Genomic DNA, 20907 nt, shown 5'->3' on the forward strand with positions numbered 1-20907 from the left:
ATAAAAAATAACTTGAATTCTTTTAAGATTTTATTCTTTTCTTAATAAAAAATGCTATGCCGACAATTGGGTCACAAATTGCCGACATTAGGATCAAGGGTGCCGACTTCGGGCACAAATCGTGTTTTTTCAAAAAAACGTAAATTGCTCAAATTTAATAAAAACTGCTTGAAAAGAATTAATTGAGTCTAAAACTATACAAATTACTAAACAACAATAACCCATTTACATCCCAATACCATGTTCGCACTCATAATGGTATCACTTTAAAAACTGAAAAAAAGTTAAACTGCCGACTACTGGTGCATTCACCCTATATTAAGGGTTTCATTTTATAAAACGAAACGTTTGGAAGCGTAAGCAAAATGTTAATCGTGATTAGGGTTCCTATGCGGGAAAAATTTCCCGGGAATACCCGGGAATATTTTTTTGAAAGTTTTCAGGAAATGTTTGTCGGGAATTTTCGGGAATTTCTTTATAAGTTTTCTTCTTAAAGTTACAATATTCAGATTCGTAGTGATGACCAAATTTGTTGCTAATTGAATATTCTATTGTATTCATAGATTTTGTACATTGTACAACAAAATATAGTTAGTTTATACTCCTTTTAAAATGCTGGTATCATAATAAAACAATTTATTCGAAAAAAATTTAATGGTTATTGTTTCAATTTAGTATTAAAAAATTCCCGGGATTGAAAATATTTATTGTAATTTCCAATTGCTCTCTACCATATGAAGAAGACTGACCGCTACTTTCTCGATGTCGAAAGAAGTTAGTAGACAACGTTTGGTGATATTTCCATTACCTGTACAAAAGAAATAGGTCTTCAAGGAAAATATCTAAGCTTTCTTTTGAGAAAAAGAGCCCATTTTGAAAAAAGTCCAAAAAGTTTTTGAAAAAAAACAGTTTGGTCAAAATATCGAAGTTTGACCCCGTCTAACTCAGAGAGTTCTTCACCGATCTTTTTGTGTTTGAATTACTATCGGGACTTCATCCCGATCGGAAGACATCGATTTCAAAAGTTGGTTTATTTGACATGAAATCCCCCATATATTAGTTTATTGTTGTTAATAATTCCCACATAGTTGCATGAATTTTAATATAATATATCTAAGAAAAACATGAACAGGTGAAGCTAGAATCGAAGTCTCGATCTACTAATACATTAGTTAAAATTAGTAGTTAGCCGACCGAGAGCCGAAGCATTTATCTTGTCGGATCATACTCATTAGCTAGTCATAACCAATAAGTTGTAGTTAGCCGATGTTAGTCTCCTCGGATTGCATCCATTAACTGTATTTACCAATAATTAGTCATTAGCAGACCGAGAGCCGAAAACTGTATCTCGTTGGATTACCAATAAGTCATAGAATAAACGCATAGAACGGAAGGAGAAAGGAAAAAATTACTCTCTGTTCACACATACGGGTGATACAAAAACAAAATACATGCAATACATTCTCATGAATTAGCTTTTTGACAACAGACTTAGGTCTTTGGCTCTCAGTTACCTATCTAGTTGTTGTATATGCAATAAGTCGTAGTTAGCAGATGAGATCAGAAGAATTTATCTCCCAGGATTTTATCTATTAATAGAGTGTCCAAAAAACCGGTTTCCGGTTTAACCGAAAAAGTGTGTTTTTGAAAAAACCGCTTTTGATTATAGTATTTTAAAAAACCGGTTAAACGGTTTCGGTTTTTATCTTCAAAAAAACCGGTTAACCGGTTTATATTCAATTTTTATTTAATATGAAAATGTTCTCCTTAAATTTATTTTTATTTGTGGACGCTATTGGGAAATATGTTATGAATTGTGTACTAAATCTTCGGAAATTTGGCATTTTTTAATTCTTAATTTTATATCTTTTTATTTTACATCTTTTACGAAATATTGTCAAATGCTATAATTTTCTATAAAATAAATTAATATTTTTAAAAATGGTTGATACCATTTTTTCTTAGAAAATATATTTCATTAAAACCGGTCTTACAAAAACCGGTTTGTAAAAAAACCGAAAAGTTAAAAAAACCGAAACCGGTGGAGTTTACAATGATGAAAAAACCGGTTGACTGGTTTTCGGTTTCGGTTTTGGATACTCTAGCCGACGTTTTTGATAAAAGTTCCTTAGTATTTCATAAAATTTTCAGAATTTCACTTTTTAAATTTTTGAATTATTTAGAATTTGAGTACTTATTCTTTAGTTGGCTAGACGCCGCCGCCGGACTTTTTTGAAGTGAAATTTAGTTGGCGCAGGCGTCTGGTCATTAGCCGATCCAGAGCCGAAGCATTTATCTCGTCAGATTATACTCAATAGCTAGTCATAATTTATAGGGCCAACGAATTCATCTCCTTGGATTGCATCTGTTGCATTTAATCCTAGAAAGATAATCATATTCTGGCATACGTTAAAGATAATCATGCATAAAATTTACGGATGGAAACAAAAACTGCATCACAATTTCTAAGGAAATTCTCAGGGTCCATTGAAAAATCTACATATGTTTAATTTTTGTGAACCTTCCTAGTACTTATACACATGTACGTAAGTATGTAGACAATTGCATGTGGTTTAAAATTATAAAAGCAAACAAAAAAACATACACAAAAACAAAAAAATATTTAAACATGTAAGAGAGCTATATTCGGCTGTGCCGAATCTTATATACCCTTCACCAAATTATATTTAAAAATATTTTTAGTGAAACAAAATTAATTTTTTTTTCCAAATTGTTTTTTTAATTTTTTGAAAAAAATTATTTTTCCATTTTTTTTTACAATTTCTTTAAATTTTAAAAAAAGAATTTATGAGAAAAAAAATTGTTGATGAAAAAAAAATTCGGGTTTAAAAAATATATCCATATTGTCTATATTAATGACTTAGTTATCCAGATATAGATAAAAAATAGGCCAAAAATCGAGGTTTTCCCGGTTTTTTTTTCCTAATATCTCAGCCATTTATGGGCCGATTTTGTCGATTTTAAATAGCAACCGAACCGGAAGAATTCCCGATATATTGATGTATGAATCATGTATGTACGTTATTTGGGGGCTTCGGAAAGTTGATTACAATATACAGACGGACAGACGGACATATATCCATGTCTTCGCTATCTATAACGATCCAGAATATATATATACTTTGTGGGGTCGCAAATGAAAAATGTAGAAATTACAAACGGATTGACAAACTTATATATACCCTTGCCACTCATGGCGAAGGGTATAAAAATGTACAAAAAAGAAACTCAAATCATATCCTTTTGCTTAAGGGACTCTCCAAAAAATTTATAAAAAAAAACTCAGAAAAATATTAAAAAACACACGCTACGATTAATATATTTTTTTTTTAATGCAATTCGATAATCATCATCATCTAATCATAGGTGTACCAAGTACCGTTATAATTGTATAGCAAAAACATTAATTAAATTGTATTAAAACATGCTAACAATCACTTATTTATTGAACATTATAGTGTGAATAACATATTATGTTGAGCGTCTTATGCGAGAAGTTTAGCTTTAGTTCTTTAATTTGAAAAAAAAAATGCCGCTGAAGCACACCGAAGCCTATGGAGAATATCATCCATCAGTTTCAACATGCGAGATATGATTAGTGCGGTTCAGAAGTGGTGATTTTGACACGAAAGACAAAGATCGCCCAGGCCTGCCAGAAAAACGTTTGAAGACTAAGAATTGGAGGCATTGCTTCTTGAAGATTCTTATAAAACTCAACAAGAGCTTGCAAAATCATTGGGAGCTACTCAAAACGTTTTCGAAATTGGGATTGGAAATTAGGTATCATACGAATTGAAGTCGTGAAACATTGAATGATTATATTTTGCATGTCCGACAATATGACATGATAAAAGACCTTGTGAATTGACCAAATATGAAGTTAGATATTCGTCTTAAGTTATTGAAAATAAATTCGAGTAAATAAAATCCCATAAAACATATCACTTCGTGTTTTAGTTATCCCTGATAACACAGAAAATGCAAAAAATAAGAGTAGACTCACATGCAATTCTTAATATTAAATGGAGAGCAGTACGAATGAGAGCTATGTGGCTTAGTGATCAAAAGTTGTATTTTTAACAAACTATAAGCAAGTGTAAAAATAAACATCAGATTGTAATTTTTCATTTTTTTTTAAATGAATACCCTTACTTTATGTTAACTTTAGTAAATTTTACTGAGAATAAATTAAACTTTTCAAATTATAATCGCTGTTAATTGGAATTTTGCATTAAATTGTCATATCAAATCTTCTTAAAATGAGTTAGGAAATAACAGTAAACTTTATGAAAAATTATAAATTCAAAGAGTGACAATGAGAATTAAATCTGCTACATTTTAGATGTTCAGCAAATTATTAAACAATAAGACAGATCAACAGCAAAAAAAACAAGTAAGAGAGCTGTATTCGGCTGTGCCGAATCTTATGTACCCTTCACCAAATTATACTTCAAAATAAAAATTTTAAATATTTTTAGGTAAACAAAATTTATTTTTTTTAGGATATTTTTAATTTATTGGAAAAAAAAATTTTGAATTGTTTTTTAAAATGTTTTAAAATTTTCCAATTTTTTTTTTTAAATTTTAAAAAAAAATTGGGTTAAAAAATATTTTTTCCGATTTTGACCCATGTGGTCCAACTTACTATGGTCTTATATACGTCGTTGCAAAGGTCTTTGAAATATCTATCATTAGATATCCATATTTTCTATAGTTAATGATTTAGTAATCCAGATATAGGTCAAAAATCGAGGTTGTCCTGGTTTTTTCCCATATCACAGCCATTTGTGGACCGATTTTGCTGATTTTAAATAGGAAACTTCTCGAAAGCATGTCGGACAGAATTATTTAAGATTTGGATCCCGAGTATATCAGGGGTCTTCAGAAAATTGATTTCAACAGACAGACAGACAGACATGGCTTATTCGACTCCGCTATCTATAAGGATCCAGAATATATATACTTTATAGGGTCGGAAATGAAAAATGTAGAAATTACAAACGGAATGACAAACTTATATATACCCTTCTCACGAAGGTGAAGGGCATAGAAACGATTGAATAACCACTATATGGATTTGATGCACCATGGCTACCTAAGTAAACAAATTTTCTACTCAAGTTTATGTATATCAATCAAAAAAGTAAAATTTTGTGAAAATGAGTGAATTCACTTAATTGTGAATAAATTCGAATAGACTTCATGGATTCTTATGATTGATAACTCATTTTGTTCCTATTATATGTGGCTTTACAATAAAGTAATAAATCTGAACAATTTCTACCGTTTTCGATTTTTCATCATTTTTTAAAACAAAAAAATTTGCTATTTTCACGTAAAACTACTGAGCCGATTGAAACAGAATATATAAACGGATTAAAGGTTGTTTAAATCATAACTTTTCTAAGTTTATTTTAATAACATCAAACGAACCCTGTTTGAGTTGTCTTTAGTTATGTGGAGAAACGTCTACAAAAATTTATAATTTTACTTAAACATTTTTTTTTAAAAAACCATTGCATAGAATTTAAAATTTGGACCATATTTGTACTACTGGAACCACAATACATCAAAATTGGTGGTCTAAAAGCCTTTAAAATTGTTTGCTGATTTTTTTGCCTTGTGTAATCGAACTTTATAGTATGTTTAATTTAATGACTCAGCTTTAAGTAATACTTTATCAACCATTTTAGTACCACAGTTCTTTTTAAATTCTATTTGTATTGGAAAAAGTGTTAAAATAGTATCGACGCACATTGGCCGAAATACCTAATCTAGCGGCGCTTTAGCGAGATTTTAAATTTCGAGATTTAGAATTTGATACACTTTTTTTTTGGAAAACGTAAACCTCAACGGATTTTTTTCAGTTTTCTTTTTTGTTTTGTTCCTAATATTCGCACAAAAATAATTAGTTTGTGATCTGTGATTGTCTGTTTTAGTGCTTAACAGTGGAAAATGAAAAATGTCCTTTGTGAAAGGGTTTTTAGATATGAAATCCAATTTTGTGTGAAATAAAATTATGGTGGATTCGACCGGATTCGGTTAACTGTTTACATAGTTTGTTTAAATGGGTTGTTATATATATCAAGTTCAAATATTGGCTGCAAGTTTTTGCTAAGTTTTGAGTATTTTAATTAAAATGGCAGAGTGTAAACGCACCCTTTTTATACCCTTCACCTTCGTGAGAAGGGTATATATAAGTTTGTCATTCCGTTTGTAATTTCTACATTTTTCATTTCCGACCCTATAAAGTATATTTATTCTGGATCCTTATAGATAGAGTCGATTAAGCCATGTCCGTCTGTCTGTCTGTCCGTCTGTCTGTTTAAATCAATTTTCTGAAGACCCCAGATATCTTCGGGATCCAAATCTTCAATAATTCTGTCAGACATGCTTTCGAGAATTTTGCTATTTAAAATCAGCAAAATCGGTCCACAAATGGCTGAGATATGAGGAAAAAACCAAGACAAAGACATTTGCAACGACGTATATAAGACCATAGTAAGTTGGACCTACAATGGGTCAAAATCGGAAAAAAAATTTAAAATTTAAAAAAAAAAATTAAAATTAAAAAATTAAAATATCAATCGAAAAAATTTTTTTACAGAAAATGAAAGAAACGACTAGAAAAAAAATTAAATTTTGTTTACCTACAAATATTTAAAATTTTGAAGTATAATTTGGTGAAGGGTAATATAAGATTCGACACAGCCGAATATAGCACTCTTACTTGTTTTAATATGGTTTCATACATTTTTGTGCAAAAATTATAAGGAGTAGTCGTAGAGCATTGAATTTTGTCACCGAGAATTATATGGACTAATTTAAGAAAAATATGAAATTTTATCAAAATAGTCCACTCCCAACGGCTAACGCCCACTGCCCATGCAATCCAAATCCATTTTTTTCGCATAAAATTTTACCTATCCAAGCCAAAGTCTAGAAATTTGGTCCATACATTTTCTGAAATAAACAAAGATCGCTTGCCGAGTTTCAATAAAATCGTTCACGCCCACCGCCCACGCGGCGGGTAAGATTTTGAAGATTTTTTCACTTTTCATGACCTGGTATCTCCGGAACCATTTGGTCCAGTTATCCAAAAGTTTGTAATTGTAGAATACGATTTTATACCGAATTTCGTCAAGATTGGAGAGGGTCAAGTCCAAAATGTATATTTTGTTGCTTGGTTATACTATATGGAAGTACCCATATACTTAAAAAAACAAACAAATTTTAAAATTTTATGAATTGATTATATTTAAATATATATAAATAAGGGCCTTTTTTTTGTAAATCGAACCGTTCTGAAACGTAAACAATTTGTATGAAGAATACTGGGAAAAGGGTTTGAAACTTGAATATTTTTCATACAAAATTTATTTAACGTTTGTCGTTTCGTTTTATAAAATGAGGCCCTAAAAAAAATAAAAAATTCATTCACATTTTTTTATGTTTTCAAAGTTAGAATGGGTATTTCGGCCACTGTGCGAAGGTGCCTTTGTGCCACTCAAAACGTCTTTTGGACAGAAAATAATGAAAATATTTTAATTGAAACGTGGGAGGAATAACAAGTAAGAAAGCTAAATTCGGCTGTGTCGAAATTTAATACCGTTCACCAAATTATACTTAAAAATATTTTAATTTAAACAAAATTTGAAAAAAAAAATTGCACAGTGGCCGAAATACCCATTCTATTGTTTTTTTATTTTTTAAAAAAAATGTTTTTTCCAAATTTATTGAATTTATGAGAAAAAAAAATTTTTTATGAAAAAAAAAATTCGGTCTAAAAAAATTTTTTCCCGATTTTGACCCAACTTACTAGGTCTTTATACAGCGTTGCAATGGACTCTGAAATATCTATCATTAGATATCCATATTGTCTACATTAATGTCCAGACACTGTTAAGTTAAGTTTTTATTGTTAATGAGGTTAATAAAAATATTTACAGAAAAGTTGTGAAATTGTCAGTCTTGTTATAATTTGGTCATTGTCATAAAATTCAGAATAGTATATAGTTGAAGTGCCACGTGCCACGTGCTTCATCAGTATTAAAGTTGAATATTTATTTCCCTGCTATTTAGAAAGTAAAAAAAATAATTATCTACTTAAAAATTTCCTTAAACATGATTTATAGAGATTTGAAGTTAAAACGCTAAATAACTCTATAGAATCCTTTAAAACAATTCAAAATTTATAATAATAATAATAATAATAAATCAATAAGCTGCGTTTTGGAAAAGTGCGGGAAATTTAAATTTTTTTTAGGCCCCCAAAAAAAATATTAAGTACCTCAACACTGTAAACACAGCCATACATGTTTATGTATCCAAATAATGAAAGAAAGCACCTGATTTTTACCTGAAAAATATTTGTTAAATTTACATTGGTAAGCAACAACAATAATAATATGTATTAAAAAAAAAACAAGGTAAATAACAAAAACGACATATGTATTTGTGTATACGTAGATTTTGTAGTAGTATCATTTACTACCACATACATACATGTGTTCAAAATACTCTCACACACAGATACAAAATATAAAATAAAATTTGTCTAGATGTGTAGTTGTCGTGGTAGCAAAAGTACGAGAAAAATATTGTGAGAATATGGTAAATAGTGAGATTTGAACCGAATTTCTTAATCGCACAGATAACTAAAGCTCCGCACAGTGATTCGATTCATAGATAAAAATATGAAATTAAATAAAAGATTATTTTTTTTATTTTTCTTAATTCCTTCAATTTTTGGATTTATAACAGTGTTCTTAATTTCGTAGATCTAAAATAAAAAAGCCTATATTTTTATCGAGACGTTATAAGATAACGAATCGCTGTGATCCGTGTTGAAATCATAAATGTTTTGTAAGGATGTGTGTCAGGGTTGAGTATATATAGTATATTGAGAACAAAAGGTACTTTTTTCGAATTTTTTTACAAATTGATTTTTTCGTATTTTTATTATATTTGAGTTGAAATCTTCTAGAAAAAATCAGTTTCCCAAAATTTTTAAATTTTCAAAAAAGTACCTTTTGTTCTGCGACTCCTCATATGAACTGAATGTACCTTATGGGTTATTTGTCGTTTCTTGTGTACATCTAATTGTTTAGGAAGACATTAAGATACGCTTTCTTTTTATATTGGCAGATGTTTGTAACGTGTAAAAATATTATCCCAACACCCACCTTAAATTATATCGATCGACTCAGAATGACATAATCTGAATGGATTAAGTCGGTCTATTATTTTACCTAGCCCCCATACAAATGTCTTCCCGAAATTGGTCTACACAAATAACTTTCATATAGATATTAGTCATAGCTCCCATATAAGGACCTCTTCCTAAAATCATTCACGAAAGTAAATTACTGAAATTTTAAAGGAAACATTTTTTGTGCTCATTTACTTAGTGTAATACCCTACATGGCAGGGCTTAACCGAACCTATTACTTGTTTTTATATACAAAATGGAAATACATACATACATATGTATGTATGTGTTTTCATAACAATTACAGATTTTAACTATAATATTATGAAACTATATTATGCACCGATATTCTGACTTTTGAATTAACAAACACACATTTGGTTAAAAACATATCTATGTATAAGATATTTTTCGTTTCAAACCTGCAGTTTCTTAATTCTATATTTTTGTATAAGCTATAAAAACGTATAAAAGTTTTTTAAAAATGAATTCTAAAACGTATAAAATATTGCATGTTTTTTAGTACAATTTTGAATCATTTAATTCTAAAATCTAATAGTACTTTTCTAAAAGTACTTTTCATATGGTCACACACACACTTTCATACACAGAAAATAACAGGATACCCCAACCAAGAGATTGCTAAACAAGAGACAATGAGTATAATATTAATGAAGAAGAAGAAAACACAAACTTTTGTTCATGAGAGTGAGTGAGCGAATAAAAAGGAAAACAAAGAGTAAACAATTTGATACAATAACAAAAAACCAAAATAATGAAAACAACAACAGCAACAATATATTTAAAACACACATACATACAAACATACAAATAACAAAAACAAATTATACAAATAAATAAAAATATCGATCACACACGCAAAGGTACAACAACAACAACAGCAGCAGCAGCAGAAACCAGAAAAAAAGGAAAAATAAAACACCCAAGCAGCTCTTGGAGCAAAAAAAAACGTACAATATAAATAACAATAACAAAAACCCCCCAAAAAAATATAGTAATTGTTGTGCTGCAGCTGTTTTAATTTTCATAAGACAGTATCCTCTTCTTCTTGTGCTGCTGCTGCTTCTGCTTCACCTCCTTGAGCCGCTACTGCTTGCCAGTCTTCTTTAGTTATTAAATAAATGTATTTGTATTGAAAAGTAACTGTAAAGGAATCTAAATATCCTTACCATATGTTTTATCCACACACAAACACACACACACATGCACTTATACACAATTAAAACTAAACTACAAAGAAATAAAACTGAAATTGTTATAAATATTACATGAGCCCTAAAATATGCTACACATTTTTGTATATATGTATATAAGTATCCAAATAAATAAATAATTACTGAGTACCTATAAAGGTTGTTTTGTTTGTTTTATCTACTACTTTTTGTTTATTTGTTTAAATTAGTTGTTTACTTTTAATATTTTTGTTTTTAATTTTTTTCTACAACACACATTTTGTTTTCTTCACTACTATTTATTTTTTTAATTTCTTCCGTTTAACCAGACACATATACTGACCGCTACGAGAGAAAACTCACGTTAGAATAACACCCGGGATAGAAATTTAGATTTTTTTTCGTTAGATTTGCTTTTGGTTTTTTTTACTAGGTCTCCTCTAATCATCACACAATGCTGAGAAGGCAGGCACCAGCAAAAAACAACACTCACCTTAATCATTGCTTACACATACATACATACTCTATATATTAACAGATATATAAAAGCTTTAATGTATTATAACAGTTTTGATGCTTGTTTTAATAAATGTCTCTCTTTTTTTACCAACAAAACAGCTTTTTTGCTGTGACCACCGGCCGGAACTTTTTTCTTGGTTTCTTATACCATTTAACATCATTTGTTATGATTTAATTTCAGCTGTTTTAAAAGCTTTCGCAAGAAGCTTATTGTCCGAGTAAAATTAAAACATATCAACTTTTATACGTTCACATCGATCAAATATTTTACGAAAATAACGTAACCACTATATTCAAATATTGGTACGTTCACTTTTAATTTTTTCTTATTTGTTATAATATGACTTTTAGGGTCTAATTTTATAAAACGAAACGACAAACGTTAAACAAATTTTGTATGAAAAAAGTCAAGTTTCAAACCTTTTTCCCAGTATTCTTCATACAAATTGCTTACGTTTCTGAACGCTTCGTTTTACAAAATAAGGCCCTTATAGTACCAAATTAAATCAAAAAAATATCTTATATAGTGATCTTTTGAGGGTCTCATTTTATAAAACGCAACGACAAACGTTAAATAAATTTTGTACGGAAAAAAGTCAAGTTTCAAACCTTTTCCCCAGTATTCTTCATACAAATTGCTTACGTTTCTGAACGCTTCGTGAGGTCCTTAGTGAGATCGACATTACTAGTAAATAAAATATGTATTACATTTCTTACCAGATTAAAAAATTTAAAAGAATGTCCCGAAAAGAATACTGATTGATAGTTAACCTCTGCATGAATGGATTTATTGTTAAGAATTACATATGAACTTGCACAGTATTTGCACTCGAACTATACTTAGGCCCTCATTATACCCTACACCACCATAGTGGGGAGGGTATTATGCGTTTGTGCAGATGTTTGTAACGCCCAAAAATATTAGTCTAACACCCACCTTAAAGTATACCGATCGACTTAGAATCAGTTTCTGAGTCGTCCGTCTGGTTGGCTGGCTGTCCATGTAAACCTTGTGCGCAGAGTACAGGTCGCAATTTTAAAGATATTTCGATCAAATTTGGTACATATTACTTTTTCGCCAAGGACCAAGCCTATTGAAACTGGCTGAAATCGGTCCATTATTTCAGCTAGACCCCATACAAATGTCCTTTCGAAATTGGACTTTATCGGTCATAAATGTTTAATTTATCTATGTATCTACACAAATTTCGCTCCAAATAAGTTTTATATATACAAAATTCATGCCACCAAATTTTGTTACGATTGGTCCATAATTAGTCATAGCTCTCATATAGGCCCGCTTTCGAAAATCACTTTAACGTGCATAAATCTCTTAAAAATGTTGGTTTATACACAAAATTCAACATAAATAACTTTCATATAGACATAAATCACACGACCTAATTTCATGGTGATCGGTCCATAATTGGTCATAGCTCCCATATAAGGCCAACTTCCGAAAATTACTCACGAATATACGAATTTACTTGGTGTAGGGTATCGGTCAAGCCCGACCATACTTTCTTACTTGTTTTATAAAACGAAATGACAAACGTTAAACACAATTTGTATGGAAAATATTCAAGTTTCAAACACTTTTCCCAATATTCTTCATATAAAATGAGGCCCTTAATAAGATTTAGGGCCTCATTTTGTTAAACGCAACGACAAACGTTAAACAAATTTTGTATGGAAAATTAGGCCCTTTAAATAATTTCGACCACTTGGAAACGACTTGGTTTGACTTTTTTTAAGTTTTAAAACTTTTTGATTTCACACAACACAAAATTCTATTCGAAAAATTGTATTTTCCATAAACGAACTATGAATACTTTGAACTACAATAAAAAATAGTTGCTACGAAATTGTGAATCGTTGTTGTATTATTGTGGTTTTGCCAATTGCGATAACAACATACACTCTACCTATATCTAAACTTTTCTGTTCTTATAATGACGTCATAAATTTTGCAAAAATGGAAAATAAATTAATAAAACCATAATGTTTATAAAACCATAAGTTGCATAAGATGTTTTTATCTTAAATAATCTACCAAATGTTTGCAAACTGAATAAAGCCAGGAGGTATACATACATACTAGAATATTATGCAAATTGTGATACTTTTTACTTAAAAACCCCAAATCGGTTAACCGATTTTTTTCTATTTAAAAAGCCGATTTCAACCGGTTTCAAATATTTTATATTTTAGAATTATTCGACAGGCCGGTTTTTTGTATTGGTTAATCGGTTTTTATACCCTACACCACCATAGTGGTGGGATATATTGAGTTTGTGCAGATGTTTATAACGCCCACATTACGTATACCGATGGACTCAGAATCAGTTTCTGAGTCGATTTAACGAATCTTGTGCGCAAAGTACATAATTGGTCCTAGCACGTCCGAAAATTACTCACGAAAAAAATATTGAAATTAAAAAAATCACTGCTATCGCTAATCAACATTTCACATGAAATATTTACCCTTTTCCTTTTTTCGTTCATCAACTTTGTTCACGTGAAAAAAATTTTGTAAACAATAAACAGCTGTTAGTCCCCTTTTACAATGCAGAAATTGAAAGGCAGACAGACGAAGTTTGTGGGCGAGGAGTTGAAGAGGTAGAGTGTGCTTTAGGTTAGTTCAAAAGAGAATGAGAAAAAATGTCTGCCTTTCAATTTCTGCATTGTAAAAGGGGACTTACGAACAAAATCAACTATTGTGAATGTAAAGTTCATCATGATATTCCCGATAGCAATTTTCCCTTCGAGGGAAATGAATATTTCATGGGAACAAAATTTCACATGTTATTGCCGATAGGGGTGAATATATAAATAATACCGCATATAATGAAAACCGATTAACCGATTTTATCAGCTAAGACTACAATTACCTCTACCGAAATAATCGAAAATAACGTTACCGTTAATTTATTAAACCATATATAAACTATTACAATATGCCAATATACCGTTATCGAAATCTGTTCGAATCGAAAGCATTGAAATATTCCAATCAAATATAATGCCTGATCTTTCATGTTGATCATTGCAAATTGACGTTGATTACAATAACATAACCGGTTTCAATCCCTCATAGGCCTTAATAGGTTTAACACTCCGTTAGTCGCAATCATTTTCAATCGCAATGATATCAATAAAAAAAGGCGTGTTTGAAAATAATATCTTCACTTTTTATTTCGAAAACATAAAAACAATATTTTAAAAGACGAAGCGTTGAGAGACGTAAGCAATTTGTATGAAGAATACTGGGAAAATGGTTTGAAACATGAATTTTATTCATACAAAAAGCCTTATTTTATATAACGAAGCGTTCAGAAACGTTCAGCAATTTGTATAAAGAATTCTGCGAAAAAGGTTGGAAACTTGACCTTTTTCCATACAAAATTTGCTTAACATTTGTCGTTGCGTTTTACAAAATGTATTCAAAGTATTTAAAAGAGTAATAAAAATCAAATTGCAGTAAAAATATATTTTTTAAAAATTTACAATAAAAAAATGTTTGCCTGTATCAACCAGATCAATTGCGACTAACGCAGGGTTAATCAAGATCTATTAATAGGGTATTGCTACACGTTCAACATATATTGTGATATTTGGATCGCGATCCATTGTAATGGATCACGCAAAATTAGGTTATTCTGCGATTTGGATCGCGATCCATCAATACTGCATGTTACACGTTCAATAAATATCGCGATACTGGATCGCTGTCAATATATATTGAACGTGTAGCAGTGCCCATATGATCTGTGCAATTCTACAACAATACAAAAACAAAAACACACATTTTGTTTGTGTAAATTTTAAACTGTAAAACTATACTGAGCTTGTCAAAAACAGCTGACTACAATACCAAGCCAAACGTACATAAAAAGGCGAATTCACCACAAGGTGGTGTCGATAGCTCAGCTGTTTACTTTTCTTCACTTGTTTAAAGGTCTCAAGCTGTCAAATTTACAAATGTTGCGAATACCACACAAACCCAAAAACAAAAGGCAGACTTTGACAGTTCCAGCTTGGGTTTTTAATTTCCCCACCTTTTTTGATTCCCGGGAATCTGGAATTTTTGTCTACATTCCCGGTTACCCGGCTATTCCCGAAATATATAATGATACTGTAAATTAGGAATATTATAGCCAAATTTCGTATAAAAACTTAGTGTTATAATTATTATATGTATATCAGAGCTTCGAATTAATTAATACAATTTGAGCTTAATTCACTAAAATCTTAATCCGTAATTAAAACTGTCAGCCTTTAAATTTTCATACGAAAAACCCCATAAAAAACAAAAAACTGTAAAACAAAACATTTCACGGTTGACTTCTAACTTGTTTTCTTTGCATTTTCATCAGTTTTTAATTCCCGGGATTCATGAGTAAAAATCCCGGGAATCGGGTAGTGAAAAATTGGCAAAATTCCCTAGTTCCAGCCAACATAACCAAACATGTTGGCAAGCACAGTATTAGAGTATCTAAAACCGAAAACCGGTCAACCGGTTTTTTCATCTTTGTAAACTCCACCGGTTTCGGTTTTTTTTTAAACTTTTCGGTTTTTTGACAAACCGGTATTTGTAAGACGGTTAACCGATTTAAATGAAATATAGCTCGATTTAAATGAAATAAAGCTCATTCAAACGCATTTATGAAAAACTTTGATACCATTTTTAAAAATATTGATTTATTTTATAGAAAATTGTAGCATTTGACAACATTTTGTAAAAGATATAAAATAATTGCGTAAGAATTCAAAAATGCAAAATTTCCATTAAATAAAAATTTAATATAAACGGGTTAACCGGTTTTTTTGAAGACAAAAACCGAAACCGCTTAACAGTTTTTTTAAAAGGCAAAATCGAAACCGTTTTTTTCAAAAACACACTTTTTCGGTTAAATCGGTTTTTTGGACACTCTACACAGTATGTAAACACAAAGGAGCAAACAACGATCACCTGATTAGTTTCATACACCTTATTAATGACCAGGATTTTTTTGTAACAGATTAACCTCCGTTTTCACAATCTCTGGTTATTTTGTATCGTGACGATAAACTGTTAATTGGAGGTTTATCGTTACGAAAAACAATAACCAGAGAAAAAGGGGATAAGAAGTTTTCAATTATAATTTTGAAAATGCACGTTCCAAATAAGTAGTTTGACAATTTGTGTTTAGTTTAAGCTGCATTTAAACCTCTTCTTAAACCCCCTTAACAACAAAATAATTAATAAAAGGTTTTTTAAATTTTTTTATGTCAAAATTTGTTTAGTCTTATTTATATAAAAAAACATATTAATCTGTTACAAAATAACTAATTATCTAACTTAGGGAAAAAAAATAAAAACAAAATGCATTTTTTTCAATTAAACAAAAATTATTGAACAAAGAAAATTCAACAATTTAGAAGGGTGACTTGCATTCCATCATAGCCTTGGCACAATACTGGGGGAATTGTATACACTGCAGTAAAATATCGGTAATGGACTGTAAAGAAAATAATTTTAAATGATTAATAAACATTGACTAAAGTAACAAGAACTACATTATCAAACTTACCGATAAACCGGGGAAACAAACCACAAAGATTAGCAAAATTATGTATACGCCAGCACAGAAGAAAGCTAAAAAGAACGAGATGAACCAAAATACCAAAAACCAAAAAATAAACCAGATTGGATTGCCCATATTTGCTGAAAAAAAGAAAAAAAAAAAACAAAAAACCGTCAAAACATGATAAGAAAATGTAAACAATAACAATTTTTTTGCTGCCATCGTTGTTGTTTTTGTCCGAAACCGGAATTAAGTGTTGTCAACCTGTGGTGACGACTAAAGTAAACAAAGCGTTTTATAAAACACCAACATGTACTTGAATTATTTATTTAGTGGGTAATTGTTTGAAGTCAGCGATAAAGAAGAATGAGTAATTTGCAACTTTTTGAATTCGGGACTTGACTAGAAATTGGAAAAAACTGAATTCCGTCTACTCATTAAGGATTATTTTTTGTGGATAAAACTTGATAAATACAATGGGAACCATAGTATCAATTTCAATGGTAAACAAGTGGTTTACTGAATTTCGTTGTGGCCGTACAAGCACGGACGATGACGACCATTCTGGACGCCCGAAACAATTGAAAAAATCACGATGTGGTGTAAGCCGATAGGAGATTGAAAGTGCGAGAGTTTGTGGAAGCCATAGGCATCTCATATGGCTCAGTGGATTCAATTTTGAATGTTCACTTGGGCATAAGAAAGCTTTCTGCAAGAGGGCTGCCGCGTTTGCTCACAATCTGGTAAACAGCAGTTTATATGGCAAATATCCATGAATTAGGGTACGAAATTCTCCCTCTTCCGCCCTATTCTCCAAATTTAGCTCCGAGTAATTATTTCTTGTTTCCAAACCTGAAGAAATGTGGCAAAGGTTGAGCAAAGTCCATAAATTTGTTTCCTAAAACCTGGCACGGACTATTTGACCCACCCCTATACATTGAAAAAAGTTTCCGAACTGTTGGAGGAGGTGGAGGTTTCACATTGATTTTGGGTTGTTTTTCGACATCTGGCGTCGACCCAATTTTTTGGATTAAAGAAAAAATGTGTGCCGTAGATTACATAGGGATACTTAAGAATCAAATTCTACCATTTGCCGAAGAGTAAATGCTTCTTGTCTGGAAGTTTATGCAGGATAACGACCCGAAGCACTCCTCTAGGCTTGCTAAGTTATAGTTTGAAGAGAAAAACGTGCGTTTTCTAAATTGGTCCTAAGCTCATTTTCAAAACAATGTAAATTCTTATAGCAGCTATTAGAACGTACTCTTTCGCGTAGAAATTTTTGAAAAGCACTAAAAACATTGCTAAAATCACTGAGATGACAGTGCTGAAAACAAACCAAATTCTTCTCTCTTTGGCTGGGAGAAGAAATAAATACACAATTTAAATGAGAAGTCATATAATTATTTTGTTGTATCTGGTAGTTAAATAATCCACAAACAAATAAAATGCACTTTTTTAAACAATCTTTGTTGTTGTTTGTGATACTAAAACAAAAAACAAATTTTTTAAATAATTTTTATGGGAATGTTATTTTTAGTGCGTGACTACAAAATTAAAATCGAAAAACATTTAAACAATTTTTGTTAAACAAACTAGGTATCTATGAATAAATACACTTGGAATATTTTTGGATAACAACAACAACAATAACAACTATCAACCAAAAATGGCAACTATGGAAAGTTGTGTTAATTAAACCAAATATGTGTGGAAGATAAGGTGCCAATATGTAATGTAGCGTTTAAATATTTTCAAAATGCATGTGTCATACATTTGATGATCATGACACATTGCTGAGTTTTCTATTTGTTCTTCTTTATTTTTTTATCAATAAAGAGCATTTACAATTTGGAAAGATAAGAAACTGAATATTTCAATATGTACTTTTAAGAAAATTAAAGAGATCACAAAAATAAAGTGAGCGATAATTAAAAAATTATTTAACAATGATGATGTCAAAGTGACAAGTAATTACTTTTGTTTAATAGATAGTAAAGAAAATTAGAAGAAAAAAACATTGAATCTAGAAAATGAAACACTTGTCATAATAAAATTTAAATAATAAAAAAAAAAATGAAATACCTATAAAGTTTCAGAAACTAGGCGAGTATTGGAAATTTTGTAGCACAATTAGAAAATAAATTTATTGTCTGAGAGGGGAAAAACAAACTATATGACGTGATCTGTACTAGTCACGCATCTTATTCGGAAAAATCTTTTTTTTTGTATTCATGGTTGTATGGAAAAACAAGTTTGTTGCGTTTCTTTCTTATATTTTCTTATTTTTGTTTTTCAGTTTGCACATTCTAGTTGTAATTTTCTTAAGATTTTCTTTTATTTTTATCTGATTTACGTCACCACAATGAAAAACATTTACAAAGGAAACACTGTTTAGGAAAAGTCACTGTACTTTTGAATTGTTGTTTGTTTGCTTATTTGTTTAGATCATCAATACAATACAATACATAAATACACACTAACCTTCTTCTAAATATTTTATAACTTAAAAAATCGGAAATTTTCACGTCTTATTGCAACTGCTTAAAGTAACGCACTGTGACACTGATCAAGCAACAAGTGTTGTAGTAAAATGGATACCTAAACCGATCCCCCCACAAACAGAATGAGAGTAAATACTTTAGTGTACTTCAGAGATGGGTAATGGATGGTATCAAAATAATATAAAAATAGTACTTTTTTTTAGCTTCAAAGTACTAAAATGTTTATTATGTATGTTCATATTAAATCGAACCATCTACAAAAATGCTGTTATACACAATATTTTCTATAGAAATTACTGTTATACTAATGATTTTCTATATAAAATACTGTTATACTAAGTATTTCTTCAGAAATTAATTTTATACTAAGTATTTCTACAGAAATTACTGTTATACTAAGTATTTCTATAGAAAATACTTTTATACTGAACATTTTCTATAGAAAATGTATAAATTTGTCATGTTACATAAATATGCATGTACTGAAAATTATTTGAAAGTATCAAATGCGGGAGTATTGCGGTACTTTTTAATTGGAAATAGTATCAAAAAAAGTAGCATTGTATTAACTTTTCCAACCCTGGTTTACTTTTTCTCAGAAATGAGAGAGAGAGTGAGATAATGAGAATCCCTCTCATAGCTGCAGGTCTGCCAGATTTAGGGATTTTTACAGAACTGATTTTTGGTTTTATTATATATACGAATTTATAGCAAAAACAGTATTTGTAATATATGTAAGTGAATTTCAATATTAAATAAATTTAAATACCTTTAATATTCTACCATGGACATTTTTTTTAGTAAAATCAACCTTTGAAAAGAAATTCTTATTTTTTATTTATTCCAAAATAGACATATTTAGACATAGACATACACAAAAGATAGGAAAATAAATATTTTTCGGAAATTTTACATAATTTTCCTTCAAAATTATTTGTCAAGTTGTATTTTTTGTAATTTTAATGATAATATTAAATTTTATTAAGCTCCCCAAAATACCGATTTTCTTTCGAAATTAGATGGCATCCATGTTCCCTCTTTTAGTATAGTATTTCTCTTCCCACTAACTATTCACGAGTTGGTTTGGTTTTTGTTGTTTAGAAACCTTATCAATCTTATTCAGTATAAAGTGGTATTAATTAAAATATTTTTTGTTTGAATTCTTATAACATTAAACAATTTATTTTAAATATCTTCATTAACTTTAATTTAGGTACATAATTTGTATGAAGAATACTGGGAAAAAGGTTTGAAACTTGACTATTATCCAAACAATTTTTTTCTAACGATTAACGTTTCGTTTTATAAAATGAGGCCCATAGAAACAACACACAAATTTTTGGATTTGGTGCCCAATACAAAATCTGTGCTGAAATAGCAAGCTTGGCTACCGATTCGAAATGGATTAAAAGTAACGATATTTGTAGTTCGCTAACCGTATATTAGGGCCTCATTTTATAAAACGAAACGACAAACGTTAAACAAATTTTGTATGGAAAATATTGTTACGTTTTAACCTTTTCAAAACGTTGGTTTATTTCCTTTAAATAAACCGGATACTTTTATTGCAAATAAAAGCCGTTTAGAAGTTTGAAAATTGTAACAACTCTTTATTTATTTAAAAATGTACAACAACAGCATTAAATAGTCACTCAATGTTTTTTTATACACGTTTGTAAATTCGCAGAAATACAGACTTTATTTATAATGTACACGAATTAACTTGAAAAACACAACACACTTTAAGGCACTCAGTTGATGTTTATTCGAAAAGCGTCTCTGATAAACTCACTCACGACTGCAACCTCTGCCACTATTTATAACACTGCATTACCATCTAGAAAGCTCTATTTCTACAATGTTCCTTAACTGAATATTCGAATTCAAACAGCGTT

General features: G+C 30.0%; 1 protein-coding gene across 1 annotated transcript; it reads right to left on the reverse strand.

Moving 5' to 3' along the window:
- Positions 1-16324: 16324 nt before the first annotated feature.
- On the reverse strand, positions 16325-19124 carry LOC135957039 (uncharacterized). Its single transcript, XM_065507698.1, has 3 exons — positions 18993-19124; positions 16518-16651; positions 16325-16445 (listed from the first exon to the last, which is right to left on the reverse strand). The coding sequence occupies exons 2-3, from the start codon at positions 16644-16646 to the stop codon at positions 16362-16364; spliced, it is 213 nt and encodes a 70-aa protein (XP_065363770.1). The 5' UTR covers positions 16647-16651; positions 18993-19124; the 3' UTR covers positions 16325-16361.
- Between the last annotated feature and the right edge of the window lie 1783 nt (positions 19125-20907).

The sequence above is a fragment of the Calliphora vicina genome, chromosome 1, assembly GCF_958450345.1.
Source record: "Calliphora vicina chromosome 1, idCalVici1.1, whole genome shotgun sequence".
In the NCBI taxonomy this organism is placed as follows: domain Eukaryota; kingdom Metazoa; phylum Arthropoda; class Insecta; order Diptera; family Calliphoridae; genus Calliphora; species Calliphora vicina.